The 14424-nt window shown below is 44.8% G+C and overlaps 2 protein-coding genes across 6 annotated transcripts in view; one reads left to right on the top strand and one right to left on the bottom strand.

Annotated features, from left to right (window-relative positions):
- LOC128815321 (multidrug resistance-associated protein 1-like) overlaps positions 1–6189 on the top strand; it is a 28875-nt gene extending 22686 nt beyond the window's left edge. For 3 of the 4 annotated variants that reach the window (XR_008439615.1, XM_053991975.1, XM_053991974.1), the window contains one exon: positions 617–724. Coding sequence is in view for 2 of the 4 variants with exons in the window: in XM_053991975.1 (XP_053847950.1) it covers positions 617–659 (43 nt within the window). In the remaining 2 variants the exon portion in view is untranslated. Of the gene's footprint in view, positions 1–616; positions 725–5509 lie in introns of those variants that run through there. The other variant, XM_053991976.1, reaches the window with a different exon arrangement.
- ABCC1 (ATP binding cassette subfamily C member 1) overlaps positions 1691–14424 on the bottom strand; it is a 46175-nt gene continuing 33441 nt past the window's right edge. The window contains exons 20-31 of one of the 2 annotated variants that reach the window (XM_053991971.1): positions 13898–13982; positions 12490–12628; positions 11360–11567; positions 10246–10556; positions 9190–9389; positions 8932–9058; positions 8455–8556; positions 7280–7426; positions 6206–6364; positions 4849–5015; positions 4064–4258; positions 1691–2887 (exon numbers count right to left, since the gene is read on the bottom strand). In XM_053991971.1, coding sequence (XP_053847946.1) covers positions 2779–2887; positions 4064–4258; positions 4849–5015; positions 6206–6364; positions 7280–7426; positions 8455–8556; positions 8932–9058; positions 9190–9389; positions 10246–10556; positions 11360–11567; positions 12490–12628; positions 13898–13982 — 1949 coding nt within the window. In that variant the 3' untranslated portion in view covers positions 1691–2778. The remainder of the gene's footprint in view (positions 2888–4063; positions 4259–4848; positions 5016–6205; positions 6365–7279; positions 7427–8454; positions 8557–8931; positions 9059–9189; positions 9390–10245; positions 10557–11359; positions 11568–12489; positions 12629–13897; positions 13983–14424) is intronic. The other variant, XM_053991972.1, reaches the window with a different exon arrangement.

The raw sequence follows: 14424 nt of genomic DNA, 5'->3' as shown, positions 1-14424 counted from the left end.
ACCCAAACTAAGAGCAAGCAAAAATATCATCAGCTTTCACACATCAAGTTGTGCTGCAAAGGCAGAAGAAAAGCAATTCCCAAAATTACATATGAAAAACCCATCATGTTTCAGATGTGCTGGAGTCCCCAGGGCTGTATCCAAGTACTGTGATTAATCTGGAGCTCAAGTCTCACAGAAGTTATCTAGAAGTTGGTTAAAGCAAAATATATAAAGGAGTTAACACTTGGAGATACCATGTAGAAGAGAAATGCTACCTTAAAAAATCCTTGTCCCATGATTCCAAGTTTAAGGCAACACTGAAACTGCTAAAGCCAGAAAATAAATCAAAGATGTCATGCATTGATTTACACCAAGTTCAGGCCATACATGTACTGTGCAAGTCACGTTCCCAGTGCCCCAGATGGTCACAAGACACACAGGAATGCCAAAATGTTAAAGGTGCCAGTGACCCAAAGCACAGTTGTTGCTGTGCCACATCACTGTCACACTGCAAAAGGATCTTCGTGGGCTCAGGACTGGGAGCACTTACAGAAGTAGCTCTGTTCACACACATGAATTAGGGTGGTTTTTGCAGGTCTTCTAAAAATTCTGAGCTTTTTTTTTTTTTTGGCAGAATCAGCTTTTCCAGACGTGAGAAATCATCCATGTTGCAGTAAATAATGTCAGCCAAGAGACATCAGTGTGCACTGAAATCAGATACAGTAAATTCAACTCTACAGCAGCTCCTCTCCCTCTTCCTTGCCAGGGCTCTCCTAGGATGGGGTGGAAGGGGAGGATCACAAAATGTTCCTGGGGGTGTCTCAATGGTACTGACAGTTCCTCCCCTGGGTCTCTGCAGGGAGCTCCATCTCCACCTTAAGGTACAACACCAGCCACAGCCCTACCACAGACCCCCTGCACTGCCCTGTGCTCTGCTCCTATAAACCATGTGCTCCAAGCATTCCACCCTTCTGTCCATCACAGTGCTGCACAAGTGTTTGGGGATTTGAAAAACTCATTCACAGCTCATCCCCAAACTCCCCAGTCAGCCCCTGCTCGTTCCATTTCCACAGAGAAAATTCACACCAAGCTCAGGAGATGTGGCAGACACAGGCCACAGACACCACAGGGTGTGATAAAGGTGGCTCCTGCTCTGCTGATCCATCATTATCACCTGGTCTGCTCAGCAAACCACAAAACAATCCAGCCCTACTGCAGCACAGTTACCTACTCTCATGGCTTCTTACCCACCACCCTAACAACCCCAGACATCAGGCCAAGCAGAATGATCAGTCTAAGCAGGACCAATAATTGCTACTTTCAAGGCAAAAAGCTGAACTGACAAAGCAAACCCTTTGTCAAACACAAGGCAAGAAATAACATGTTTTCTTTCAAACAATTTTTTACTGCAAGTTCTTTGCAAATATTTGTATTGTCATTACAAAAAAATACCAAAGAAATTTTCAGTCTATTCAATTTCAGAGAGTCATAATTTACAAAAAAATAAATAGCTTTAGTCTAAGGACAACAATTGTCAGTATTAAGGTCAGCAATATCAATCACAGAAGTCCACATTCTCAGTGCTGAGTATCTGGATCCATCTGACTTAGTTTGCTTTCTTCCAGCATTTTCCTTTAAAATAAGACTAATCAGAACATTAGAAAAGTACCTCTTTTCTTACCATAAAAAGATGAAAACTCAACACAGATCTTGAAAACCAGATCCATTTTAATTGTTAGACCTTTCCGACACAAAACTTTAAAAACACTATTTTTTTTTTTTTAAACAACTGCAACAGAACATTTTCCCACAAAATTAAAGAGTCAACAGCAGCAGCATGAAGGGCATGTTTCTTTGATATAAGGCTAATGGTCCTTGATGTGGCAGAGCTGCTATGAAAGCACAGAACTACCAAAGCCAAGGGTATTACAATCAAGGTCACCCTGAGCCTGCAGCCTCTGCTGAGGTGAATCCTCACTGCTCAGCCTTGTCCCCACAGGTGCCACCAGCACTGGGCACCCCAGTCGGAATTCCTGAGTGAGCTGGGGGTAAGATCAGCACACAGCAACTCACCAACTGCTGCACAGTTTGGTTCTGGAGTGACTGTCATTCCAGACAGGCTGAAATACTGCTCTGAAGTTGACTGTGCTGCTTCACATCAGCACTACTGACATGACAGTGAACCTGCTGCTCTACGCTGTAAACACATGAAACCTTTAGGACAATGCATAAAGCATTAACCATGTACAGTAAATGCCATAATGAGAAAGTCTGGCACACATTTTATTTCATAAGAAAAATCTTTGGACTATAGTACTTTATGCCACAAAATGTTCCAAGTGCATCCCACAATAGATGGCTCATGAAACGAGGAATCTGCAAACAAGCAAATAACTAGCATTTGCAAAAATGTTTAAAAAAAAAAAAAAAAAAAAAAAAAGGGAGGGAACTTTAGAACATAAAAGAGATGAGAAGAAAAAGCTTTTCTGAATTTCTCTGATGAATCACTCCGCTGTACATTTGAGAGTATAATGACAGATTTCAGGCAAAAAATAGGAGTCTCTGAAGTGTCTTGCACAGTGCATGAGCTTCTCCTAGAGGTGGCTAAAATCAATACTAAGGAGAAATAAAAAATAAGAAAAAATTGCATCTTTATGTTGCTTCCATTGCCATGCTCTGGCTAACTTCACTGTGTCTGAAACTCAGCTGTGTGGTTCGGTCCAGCTCAGGGGAAGTTACAGTTCTCCAAAATGTATCACCTCCCTCTTCCCCACAGTAAATAGCCAAGTTCAACTGCTACACCAAGCCTGAATCTTTGGCCATACTATAGAAAATGCCTTTATCCTGAAGTAGTTGGTCTGGGGTACCACACTCCACCACTTCTCCTCTCTCCAGGACTAAAACTCTGTAAAACAAGGAGAGGGAAAAAAAAAAAAAAAAAAAAAAAAAAAAAATTAAAAATAGTCACAAGAAGATCCAGAAAGCCAGTGAACATGCATATATGTGTACAGACAGAGACTGCAGCATAGCCATTATTTGCAAGTGAAGACACTGTGAGCAGGCTGAGGTTCTCTCTGTCCTTCCCCAGCTCCGTGCAGATGGTCTGTGTGGTGCATTGTTTATGTAGCACATGGTCATGCAGCCATCTGCAGACAAAGCACATGGTTACCCATCTCCTCCTGCAGAGGAGGCTCTGGACTGCACTCTGAGCCAGCCAGAAGGGACCTGGCAGCACTTCTTGTCAAGGTGTGTGAGGGCCTGCAAGATCCAGGATAACCTTCCCTTAGCACCTCTCCACACCAACTGCCGTTACACAGCTGCTGTGACAAAAAACATCCAACTGGCACAAGGAAGTCCACCAAGTCTGTGGTCAGCTCACTGCCAAAACCCTGTTCCAGCTCCCCCCATGGATGGCAAGGCACTGCAGAGATGGTCACCAAGCCCCTGGCAGGGGCTGCTGCCTGGTGCCACCACTGCCACAGCTGAGGGATGTTCCCCAGCTGGCAGCGCTCCTCCCTCTGATCTGTCACTACTGACAGCACAGAGGGCTACAGGAGTACTCTGAAATCCTAGCAGTGGTCACTTTGCCATTCTGTGATAAAAGGGATGAGAGTCTAAAACTGAAATATGAGACAACAACTTGGCCCTCAAGCACACCTTAGCACGGCAGCCGAGCACGAGGGAGGCTCTATGAACTATAACCTGAAGTGATGGAAAGTGGAACACCAAATGAACTTCAGAGGGCAGGATCTGCCCCTTTGGACTCCCTGTGCTGTCTATGCCTAAATTAGGGCAAGACCCAGGAACAGTCTCCTGTCCTTGCCTCTCCCCCCTTCCCATTTTGCCCAGGCAGGAACAAGAGCAGTGTGACAGAGGGACAAGAGGTGCTCCCCAGGCCAAGCACAGCCACCACAAGCCAGAACACAAACACACCCTACCCCTCAAAACAGGGATTCCAGCAGCTCTGTGCAGAGGCAGTTAAAAACAAACCAGTGAACACCCAACTAACACAAAGATTGCCATTTAAATGGAGCACAGTGCAGGTCACACAGTCAGCAAGGTAAAAGCAGCATCACTTTACCTCGTGTAGTCCATGATTGTGTTCAGACGATGTGCTATAGTTAACACAGTACATTCTTCAAATTGAGACTTTATAGTTGACTGTATGAGCTTATCTGTTTCAAGATCAACAGCAGCTGTGGCTTCATCCAGAACCAGGATTTTGGACTTCCTGAGCAGAGCTCGTGCCAGGCACACCAGCTGGCGCTGTCCCACACTGCACACATGGGATGGGAGCGTGGGGAGAAAAGTCAGAACAAGTTTAGAGCATTCATTAGTATTCATTTTGAAACCTGGCAACTCCTTGTTCTAAAGATAAGGTGGGTCTTGCTATTTCCCTGCAGAATATCTAACAGCATGTGAAACTACATCCCCCTCAAATGAGGTCCTGGCAATGTAGCAGGAGAATACAAGCGGTTTCAGCATGACTGCATCAGGCTGACTCACTGCATCAGCACAGTCTTGAGGACTGGACTTTAAATGGTTTCTACAAACTCAACATATAAAACCCTGAGAAGGTGCAAATAGCAAGTGAACAGCTTCCTTAGAATAATGCTGCTGTTTAAATGCTTTCCAAGGTTGCCCAAGCTGAAAAATCTCCCCACATTCAGAGTATTTCTTAAAATTATTTGAAATTCCCAAACTCAAGAGCTAAAGACATGTTGAATAAAACCTAGTTGGGTTGATTGCCTGGTAACACATTAAGAATTCTCCAGCTGCCTCCCCAGATTCTCACACAGGGCTGGGGCATTAGAACTTTCACAAGCACACCATGATTCAATTCAGCACACACTTCCTTTGACCTACCTGAGGTTCTCACCACCCTCAGCACACTCATGATTCAGTTTATCAGGAAGGGATGATACAAAGTTCTTCAGGTGAGCCAATTCCAAAGACCTCCAAATGTCTTCATCAGAGTGTTGGTCAAAAGGATCAAGATTCATACGCAGAGAGCCAGAAAACAATATTGGATCCTGGTCATGGAAAGAGGTAATTGCCAATGGACACAGAACATGGCAAGTGCTCTACAACTATTTCTTAGATAACAAAAGGAAACAACATGTACAGATGCAGTTGCAAGCAAGCTAATATACTGCATTAAGGAATTACGGCTTGTTTGGTTTTTTTTTTTTCCAATAAAAAGTTACTCTCCCTCACTCTTATTCCTTATTTTTCTTGGGGGCCTGACCTCTTCCCTTTGCAGATTCCTGCAGTCCAGACCTTTCCATTAGTCAGTAACTCATGAATTCAGAAAAAAAAACCCAACAAAACAAACCAAAACACCCAAACCCCAGCCAACTTTCTTTTTACTGGACCTCTAAGCTAAAAAAGAGGCTCTCCCTGCTCAACCTTCTGTCAGCAGGGACTACCAGGTCAACTTTTCACTTCTTAGGGAATGAACCATCTGTAAATATTTCAAAACTCTTCAGCTCAGCATGAATGGAATTATTCCTTTTTTTTTCCTCAGACAGGAAGAAATACTACTTTGGAAATACTGATGCAAAACAATCAAAAGGAGAAAGCAAAGTGTGCCCCCCAGATTTCCAAAAGAGGTGGTACAGAAAACCTTTTACAGTGAGCTCATTTGTTTTTGCCAGTGTGCTGCAATGGTAATTGAAAACATCAAATTTTACAGTCTTATTTTGAATCAGATCAGGCAATAAAGGCTACACAGTAAGAACAAAAACACTTGAGACTAAATCCAATGCTCATGAAGTTGTATTTCCAAATGTTTATGACTATCAAACCCACAGTTGGCTGGGCTAGACTGGGATGGTTTCTGTGCAAGAGCAGCACTGATAGCACACACTGTGCCCAGTTCACAAAGGGACCCCAAGCAGGTGTTCAGCTGGGATCAGCCCTTCCCACTCAGGCTGAGCTGTCTGTAGTCTGTAAGTGATCAGCTCCTGAATCCAGAGGCCAAGGTTTTGCTTCCACAACATGGCTCAGCCACAGCCAAGTTCCTACTTGTTACCTGGCACAGGCAAATTGAAACCAGCCTAGGGAAAAAAGCTTGGTTTCAAGTCCATGAAAGGGCAAGCTGAAGCGACTGAATTTCATAGCACAGATCAGAGGAGGAATAACAATTTTCTACTCAGTACTTTATGGAAAGAGCTCTGCAAAGAGCAAAGAAGTTTAAGTAGTGGCAGGATTTTGCACCTACCTGAGGGATGATGGTGATCTTGAACCGCAGGTCATGGAGCCCTATCTTGGCAATATTAATCCCATCAATAATAATTTCACCTTCAGCTGCTTCATTAATCCGAAACAAGCCCAAAGTAAGTGAGGATTTTCCAGCTCCTGTTCTTCCAACTATTCCAATCTGTTGGGAAGAAATACAAGAACAACTTACTCTGGGAAAGAGTTAAAGCACTTACAAGCATTTCCACCTGAAACCAACACATACTTTTGGGGTTATCCACACACGAGGAGCATTCAGTTTCACACTGTATGTTTTACTTCCCAGTTAAGACTGAAGTCATGATCAACTCTTTTCAAATATAAAATATTGTTACTTTGGTTGGCTGATACACCTCTTGCCATCTGTCCATTCTAACCACTTGAGGCAGCATTCTGCCCATATTTGTGGGTAGAAAGTGTGCACGCAGGAGAAGACAAATGCCCAGTTGGCTACCACAAATAAGGAAGCTGGATAGTAGATCTCTTACAGCTACCTTTTATGCTGCTGTGCAAGACCACACTATTAATGGACATCAGAGAATCCACACAGGACTGGGCAAGGAAGCAGGAGGAGAAACACACAGATCAGCTTGGCCAGATCCAGAGAATGTGCTCTGAAGTCCCATTATTTCCTGCAGTCTCACCTTGAAACTTCTGCCTCACTAGATCAGGCTTCCCCCCCTCTACTGTAGGCTATCTTCCTGAGATTATAATTAACTTAATCTCTCTGCAACCTACTCCTCTTTGCTTATGGCAAACAAATTAGCAATATTCTCTGGAAAGGGGAGACAAGACAGGATAAACCTCAGCTCCCAGTGAAACCAGGCCAAATGATACTTGGTAGCCCCACATAACAGTGTTTCTTTATGCCTGATGCAGAACACACCTTGCAAAGGCTGAGAACCCACAACATCTGCAGTGACAACAAGCCTGATTCCACAGAAGCTTTTCTAGTTCTTAAGAACCTCAGACACATAACAGAACAGGGTCAAACCTCTCTTCTGCTTATGCATGCAGACCTGTGAACTCAGCACTCCACTGTGAATTCAGTCATTACCTTTTCACCCCCATTGATGGTAACATTTATGTTTTTCAGAACCAGGTTCAAGTCCTCGCGGTAGCGCAAACTGTAGCCTCGGAACTCCACCTTCCCCTCCTCGGGCCAGCTGCTGGCTGGGGCTGTTTGCTCAATGCTCCACTCAGCCTGGAAGAGCCACACAAACACCTCTGATCAGCTCCTGCTTCAACCAACACAGGCGGAGAGGATTCAGATTGCAATTAAGAAAAATCCTTCTTAGGGGATAATTTGCAAAAGATCTGTGATTAGGAGAGCAGTCTCAAGACAGATGAAATGGTGTGAGTAACCAAGGGCTTGCTGGATAAACTTCCCTCTTGCCAGTGGCAGAATCATGCAGGCAGCACACATTCAGACAACCTGTCTGCACACCCCACCATGGCAAGGAAACCTCTGGGGCAGCCACACATGCAACTAGAAGCAGTTTGGCTGAGACTGTGCACTAAAACATCTGTCAGCTGGTAAAAAGCTGCTGCCTCAGCCTCCCACAGGGGTGAGAAAGAACACACCTCATTGCATTCACTTCCACTGCCAAATAAAAAGGCTTTTACATGTATAAACACTGGTCTGCTACCAGAACTTAATAAAAAAAAATCTAGGAAGGGTCTTCATAATGTTTGGTTGCAAAAATAGTGACTCAGGTCAGGTTCAAGTGACAGGCAGGGCAAAGAGAAAAGAGAAGACCCAGGGAACTCCGTAACCATAAAGGGAACAACTGCACATTAAATGAATAATGTAATTTGAATCAAAACAAAACAAAACAAAAAAAAACAAACAAAAAAAAAAAAAAAAAAAAAAAAAAAAAAAAAAAAGTAAAACCTTTTTATTCCCCATACTGAGTGCAAAAAGAGAAACACAAAAACATGATGCTTGAAGTCGTAGGAAACCAAAACATTTGTGCTACCCTACTGCTTAGCCTTGAACATAAGAGCACATTTCCCAAATAGCACTGTGTAAATACCAGTGGGTACACCACAACAGCAGCAACAGGAACTTCCCACTGAGACCCAGCCCGTCCCTGGCAGGCACTCACAGCCCTGAGCTCTGTCCCACCCCTCAGCTCAGAGCACAGGCCCAGCCTCCAACACACTCAGGGGCAGCTGAGACCTCAGAACAGGGCACTGGCTTCCATAAGTGGGGTGGCCAGCTCACTGTACCTCCTTCTCCATTTCAGCATATTCTTTGACTCTTTCAACAGCAACAATGTTGGTTTCCAGGTCGGATGACATGCGAACCAGCCAGTTCAAGTACGCTGTGATCTGCAAGGAGGAAAGCAGTCAGAGAGCAGTTTACACTGAATAGGTTACCTGCAATAAATGAAAAACATGGGATAACCAAAGCACTGCAACTTCATGGAATGCATAAACACAGGCAAGATCTTGGCTAATCAGTGCTGGACAGCAGGAAAGCCTAAATGCCTTTTAAGATGCACAGGACGAGACACCTCGGCCACATCCCCTCACACTGGGAAAGCAAAGAAGAAACTTCCCAGCATCTCCTCAGATACTATTTGTAATTATTATTTTCTATGTTCTTTGTATTAGTTTTCCATCCAAAGCCACACCAAGGTTCTGACTTTCTGATGCAGTCTAAGGATTCAGAGGTTTTGCTCTTTTTAGAAAAGGCAACATTACCTGCAGTGAGTAGGACACTGAGAGGCCAACCAGCCCTGCACTGAGTTTGTTGCGTGCAATCACTGCAAACAATGCTGCAAACAGGACAATGCAGTTCCCCACGTACTCCAGACGGACTGCCAGCCACCTGCAAGGCACAAACACATCTTTCCAGTACTTCACCCACAGAGGTGTGGACAACAAATGGTAAGGAGCACAGCCAGCAGATCCATGTCCTCCCCAGGTAACTGCTGTTCCACACTGCAGCCCCGCTGGTACCTGTTTGCAACAATGCTTGGATAATAAGCTTTCTGATTCTCATCCACCTTCATGTCGTTCTGCCTGATGAAGCGTTTCTGCTCCTCAAAGGCTCGGATGACGCTGACTCCCAGCAGAGTCTCGTTGAAGTGGGAGTACACGGGAGAACGGCTCACAGACTCAAGGCGCTTCAGCTGCCGCGACGTGGCCACGTAAAATCTCTGCAAATCAGAGTAGGAGAGTTATGGTTACATCCAGACTGTGTCTGGAAAGACAAGGGGAACCATAAACAGCTCCCTGCCATCTGGGCTGTTAGTGACAGAGATTCAACTTACACATGGGAATACACACCTTCCCCAACACTTTTGGGCCTAAAGGACCATGACATACGCTTGCTGCCTTTAAACAACTGCCAATCAACCCATCTCATGCCAGAGCCATTTTCTTCTCTTTCTTTTATCAGCAAGTTTAGTTCAACAGTCTAAAACACACATATCACCACTTTAAGGTTTACTAATGGAGCCAAAAGGATTTGTAAATTTAAGAGCCAAAGTCAAACCCCAGCTGCTTCTCTTTGAACTGTGCTGGCTCTCCCAGTTTCTAGGAGTGAAGCCAGACTGAAGCAAGCACACCCTGCCCACACAGGACAAGAATGAAAGGCTGCCATCCACTCTATTGCTCTGTAGACAATATTCTGATGAAACAGGCACATGAGCAATACACACACATACCCCTCTAAAGACTACTCTCATGTTTGGAAAGAAGTCTTGGAAAAGCCCATGTTTTCCATATTTGGGCTCTGAGCAACAAGCTGTGCAAAATTTGCCACAAAATATAATGGCATTTTTATAAAGTAGGTATTAAAGAATTAAGTTCTGCACAGAAGTCATTTTACACTTGACAAAGGAAGGAAATGCTGTGCTAACATCAGATTATCAGTAAACCATGCAAAGCACAGTCAGTCAAGCATGACTCAAATCCAACACATTAAAATCCTTCCTCGTGCAGGGTAAGAACAGCCTTAAATAACAGAGGATGTGACTGCTGGTCCTGGTTCCCCCAGGTAACACCCTTTACCTGCACAAACAAGTAGACAAGTCCCAGGGGTGGAATGATGACAGCAGCTATAGGTGTGGCCAGCAGAATGATGATACAAGCCCCAATCACGTTAAATGTGGAGCCCATGAACATCTTGATGATGGGTGGAATGGTGGAGTCAATGGTGTCTATCTCCTTGGAGAAACGGTTCACCAGGTTCCCACTGGGAGTGCGCTCAAAGAAGCTCATGGGAGACCTGAGGACGTTGTGCAGCAGGTTAAGGTGCAGGTGTCGTGATGCAAAGATTCCTCCTATTGACACAACCATTGAGTAGCCAAACACAGCAATACCTAGAAAAGGAGACTCATTATTAACTGCTGCCACCTCTCACACAAAACATTTTCCTCATTTTGTCATCATTCAGCATCAGCATTAGTACAATAATCCTGAGAACTTGGATTCACTTCAGGTAGACTCAGCAAATATGTCAAGTAGTATGAAAAAATAAAACCAGGCAAGACACCACATTCCTTTCATTGCTTTTCCATTAAAAAAATTGTGTAATATTTGAACGCTTTCCCTGAGCAAAAATCACTGAATTTGCTCTTGGCATTTATTTTTTATTGTGGGATTTTCATGGCCCTTCTGGAGTGGGATACTTGGAGTATTGGGTTCCATGGCAAACAAACTCTAAACCCCAAAGAGGACACAAAACAAAACATCACTGAAGCAGCCTCCCCACAGTGCCCTGGATGGAGCCAGAAGCAGCCAGAGCAAACCCCAGCCAGGGCAGCTGAGCCAGGCTGGGGCTGCACAGCCACAGCCTCCTGTGACAAACTGCCCCTGCAGACCAGGCCAGCACAGACTGCTGTCAGGCCAAGGAGACTCTTCTCAGATCAGATGTTCTGTCAGCAGTTCTGACTCATCAGCCAGCAAAACACTTCTCACTTTGAGAAATTTAATTTACAAATGAAAGGAAAAATACATTTTGTAACTGAATAATTGTATTGGTTGGTTTGCTTTTTTTTTATTCAAGTTTTTAATTTTCCTATGAAAACACACACTCAAATCCTTAGCAAAATGCTGCTACAGGCACCAAGAGCATTAGAAACACTGAACCAGCAAATCTTAAAATACACAAAACCAAGCAAACCTTGAGAAATTCCCAGTGCTCCATATACTCCTAGTCTGAGAGTTGTGTTCTGCTGTGTTCCATTGATAACAGGATCATCTGTCCATAAACTCAGCCAGTAGTTGGAAGACAAGGAGGCTATATGATTACACATAAAGAGGAAAATGGCCAGGAAAGACATTAGGAGTCCAATTGCTTTCATGTAATCCCAGTACACTGATGCCTTTACCTGAAGAAAGAAGACAAAAAGAAATACTCATTTTGCAGCTAAGTTTCAAAACCAGCAACTCCCCCTTGTCCAACACCTATTTAAAGTCAGTATCCTTCCATGAGGCCATGAAAACACAGCAGCTGCACTCCAGAGAGCCACTGCTTGGGAACACAGGCTGCAAAGCATTCTGTGGAGACATGCCAAATCCAGCACTCTCTCAGGGCAGGCACACATCATCCTTCCCTGTCATCCAAGGGAGGGGACGAGTAGGGAGGGACCTGCCTGAAGTACCACAGAGCATCAGTAGCAGAGCCAAAAACTTCACTGAGGAGTTCCAGTTTCTGGCTCTCTGTGCCACAAGATCATAAAGCCTTTAAACCAACCCTTGCTCCACATGGCTTGTATCCTATGATCTATCTTTAACCAACAACAAGCAATCCAAGCTTGGATTCAAGCAACATTGCTAGGAGCTGTGACTGCCACTTTCCCAGAAACCTCAGTCTCAGGTTTTTCAAAAAGCCCTGGGTATCCTGGGATTAGATACTTATGTCTACAGTGGAAACTTGGCTTAAATTCATCTGAGTCAGTTGCAGCTCCTCACTGAAGGGCAGTTTTCATTAGGTCACCTAATTTGTCACAACCTCTCTCCAAGAAATAGCTGCAAGGTTTTCATTTCTCCTTCTACACTTTGATGTAGTCAGGCCCATCATCTCACACAAGTTTTGTGCTGGCATTCTTCCTGCAGGCAAACATGGGGATCAGGTTAGGGAGCAGAGGGCACAGCAACACTTCCATCAAGTATTACACAACAAGAAGCAAGCTTGAGAACTCACTCAGCCCGTTCTCACACCAGTTACATGGTCTTCAGAAGTCATTTTCTTCTGAAATAGATTTTTGCAAAACTGAAAGAGGGCACAGGAAGTGGGAACTGGAGCCTTACCCTCCCAGTCTTTGCTGTGTCAGCCTCCATCAGTTTCCAGGAATTCTTCTCAGCAAGTGGCTTCTGCAGCTCTGCTGTGCTGCTCTGGTGCTGTGGCTTCCCAGTGTCTCTGCTGTATGTTGAAGAGTTACTGAGCTGTCTGTTTGAAGACATTTATTTTTTAATCTTAGCTTGACACAGGACAGCTGCTACCTCACAACTAGGCTTTGACAGTCCACAGCTCCAAGTCAGTGGTTTTCACTCCTATGGAGATGTCCATCACAGGGCCAGCAGTTCCTTGAGCCCCCCTTGTCCCCTCAGGGCACCCTCCCAACCCTCCCTGACAGCATTTGGTTCCCAAGTATCCATGTCCAGGTGCAAGTAACAGTCACCAGATAAAGAAGTCTTGGTTGCACAATCACTCCAGGAGAAAAAATGCTTTGTGGCCATCAAGACCAGCCTTTCCAAACCCCATCATCAGCACAGCAGCTGCTGGAGTGTGAAAAGGGTACCCACACTCCCCTCAAAAGAGGCCATTTAACTCCCAGGCACTCATCAGCTTCCAGAAATAGTGTCTCCAGAGCACCCTAAGAACAGAGGCACTATTAGAGCACTATCCAGAGCACCGTAAGAAGGAGGCCTAGACCAGGAGACAGTTTTGGAAAGGTGTAATCAGAGTGATTGCAAGCAAAATAGCAGCTGCATTAGGTCAGACTAAAGGTGCACTTGGCACTTCATCCCCTCTGACAGCAGTAAAATGCAGAAGCCTTAGGAGCACACACAAAAGCTGGACTAGCCAGTAAAACACTCTCCCTTTTATGCAAGCCAAACCCACAATATCTTGCTACAACACCAGAGTTTCTTCATATGGAAAGACTATCATGACAGTTGTGTGTGTGCAGACATGAATGTGCAACAGTCTGTGCCAGCTGGAGTGGGGCTGCAGCCCCAGGGGTCCAAATGCCAGGGGCCAGCAGCCCCGAGCCAGGGCCAGCAGCCCCGGGCCAGGGCCAGCAGCCCCGGGCCAGGGCCAGCAGCCCCGGGCCAGGGCCAGCAGCCCCGGGCCAGGGCCAGCTCCCAGGCACACGCAGGGACTGAGCCCAGCCACTGCAGAGATGCAGCTTGCATGGACACACGTGATGGATTCCCAGCAGCAAACCTGGTCCTGCTGAGCCACAGAGGGCCAGAGGAGGCCCCGGGGTGCTGTGTTTGTGGGGGTGCTGCAGGTGCCTGCTGGAGCACTTCCAACTGCTGGATCTGGAACCACAGAGCAGCAGCAGCTTTGCCTTTCTCAGGCTGCTGGATCCAGCAGGATATATTTTCCCACTAACAAATACCATAACCATCAAATTTTTGTTTATCCACATCTGAGTGACTGGATTGAATGGATGGGGGGCAAGAGGGGAAAAAAAATAATAAAACCACACACCTATGCATCAACTTTCCAGGAGCTTCATTCACAAGGCTTCCATTTTCTATAGGCTTCCCTTCCTTTGTAAATGGACTGTTTGTATCTGAGAGGGTGAAAATGTAAACATCAAAATGGTTAGGCAAAGAGACACAAGCATTTCATTTCAATCCTAACTGCCAGTTGCAGTCTTAATGTGCAAACAAAGCAGGGAGCACAAGTATTTACAGATAATAACAGAAAATTGACCAGGTGAACAATCAGTGCAGTTCAACTCCCAACAGGGTTAATTGCCAAGACAGGGAATATTTATTTTTCTAGCAAATATAGGTCAGTAATAATGTAACATAATTATGAGGACATATTTCATGTTCAAACATGCAATACCAAGTCACATGTGACCCACTCCATGGAAACAAACCCAACACTCCAGCCACTCCTTTTCAAACCTTTTCACAGCTTCTACATAGTTAGTTATAAATTATTTTTATTTTAAAATGCAATGAGAAGACATTCTGTACATGATGGAGTGAAGCTTTAAGAACAGC

This window comes from Vidua macroura, chromosome 16 (assembly GCF_024509145.1).
Source record: "Vidua macroura isolate BioBank_ID:100142 chromosome 16, ASM2450914v1, whole genome shotgun sequence".
NCBI lineage: Eukaryota > Metazoa > Chordata > Aves > Passeriformes > Viduidae > Vidua > Vidua macroura.
This window is presented reverse-complemented; position numbering and strand designations above follow the sequence as displayed.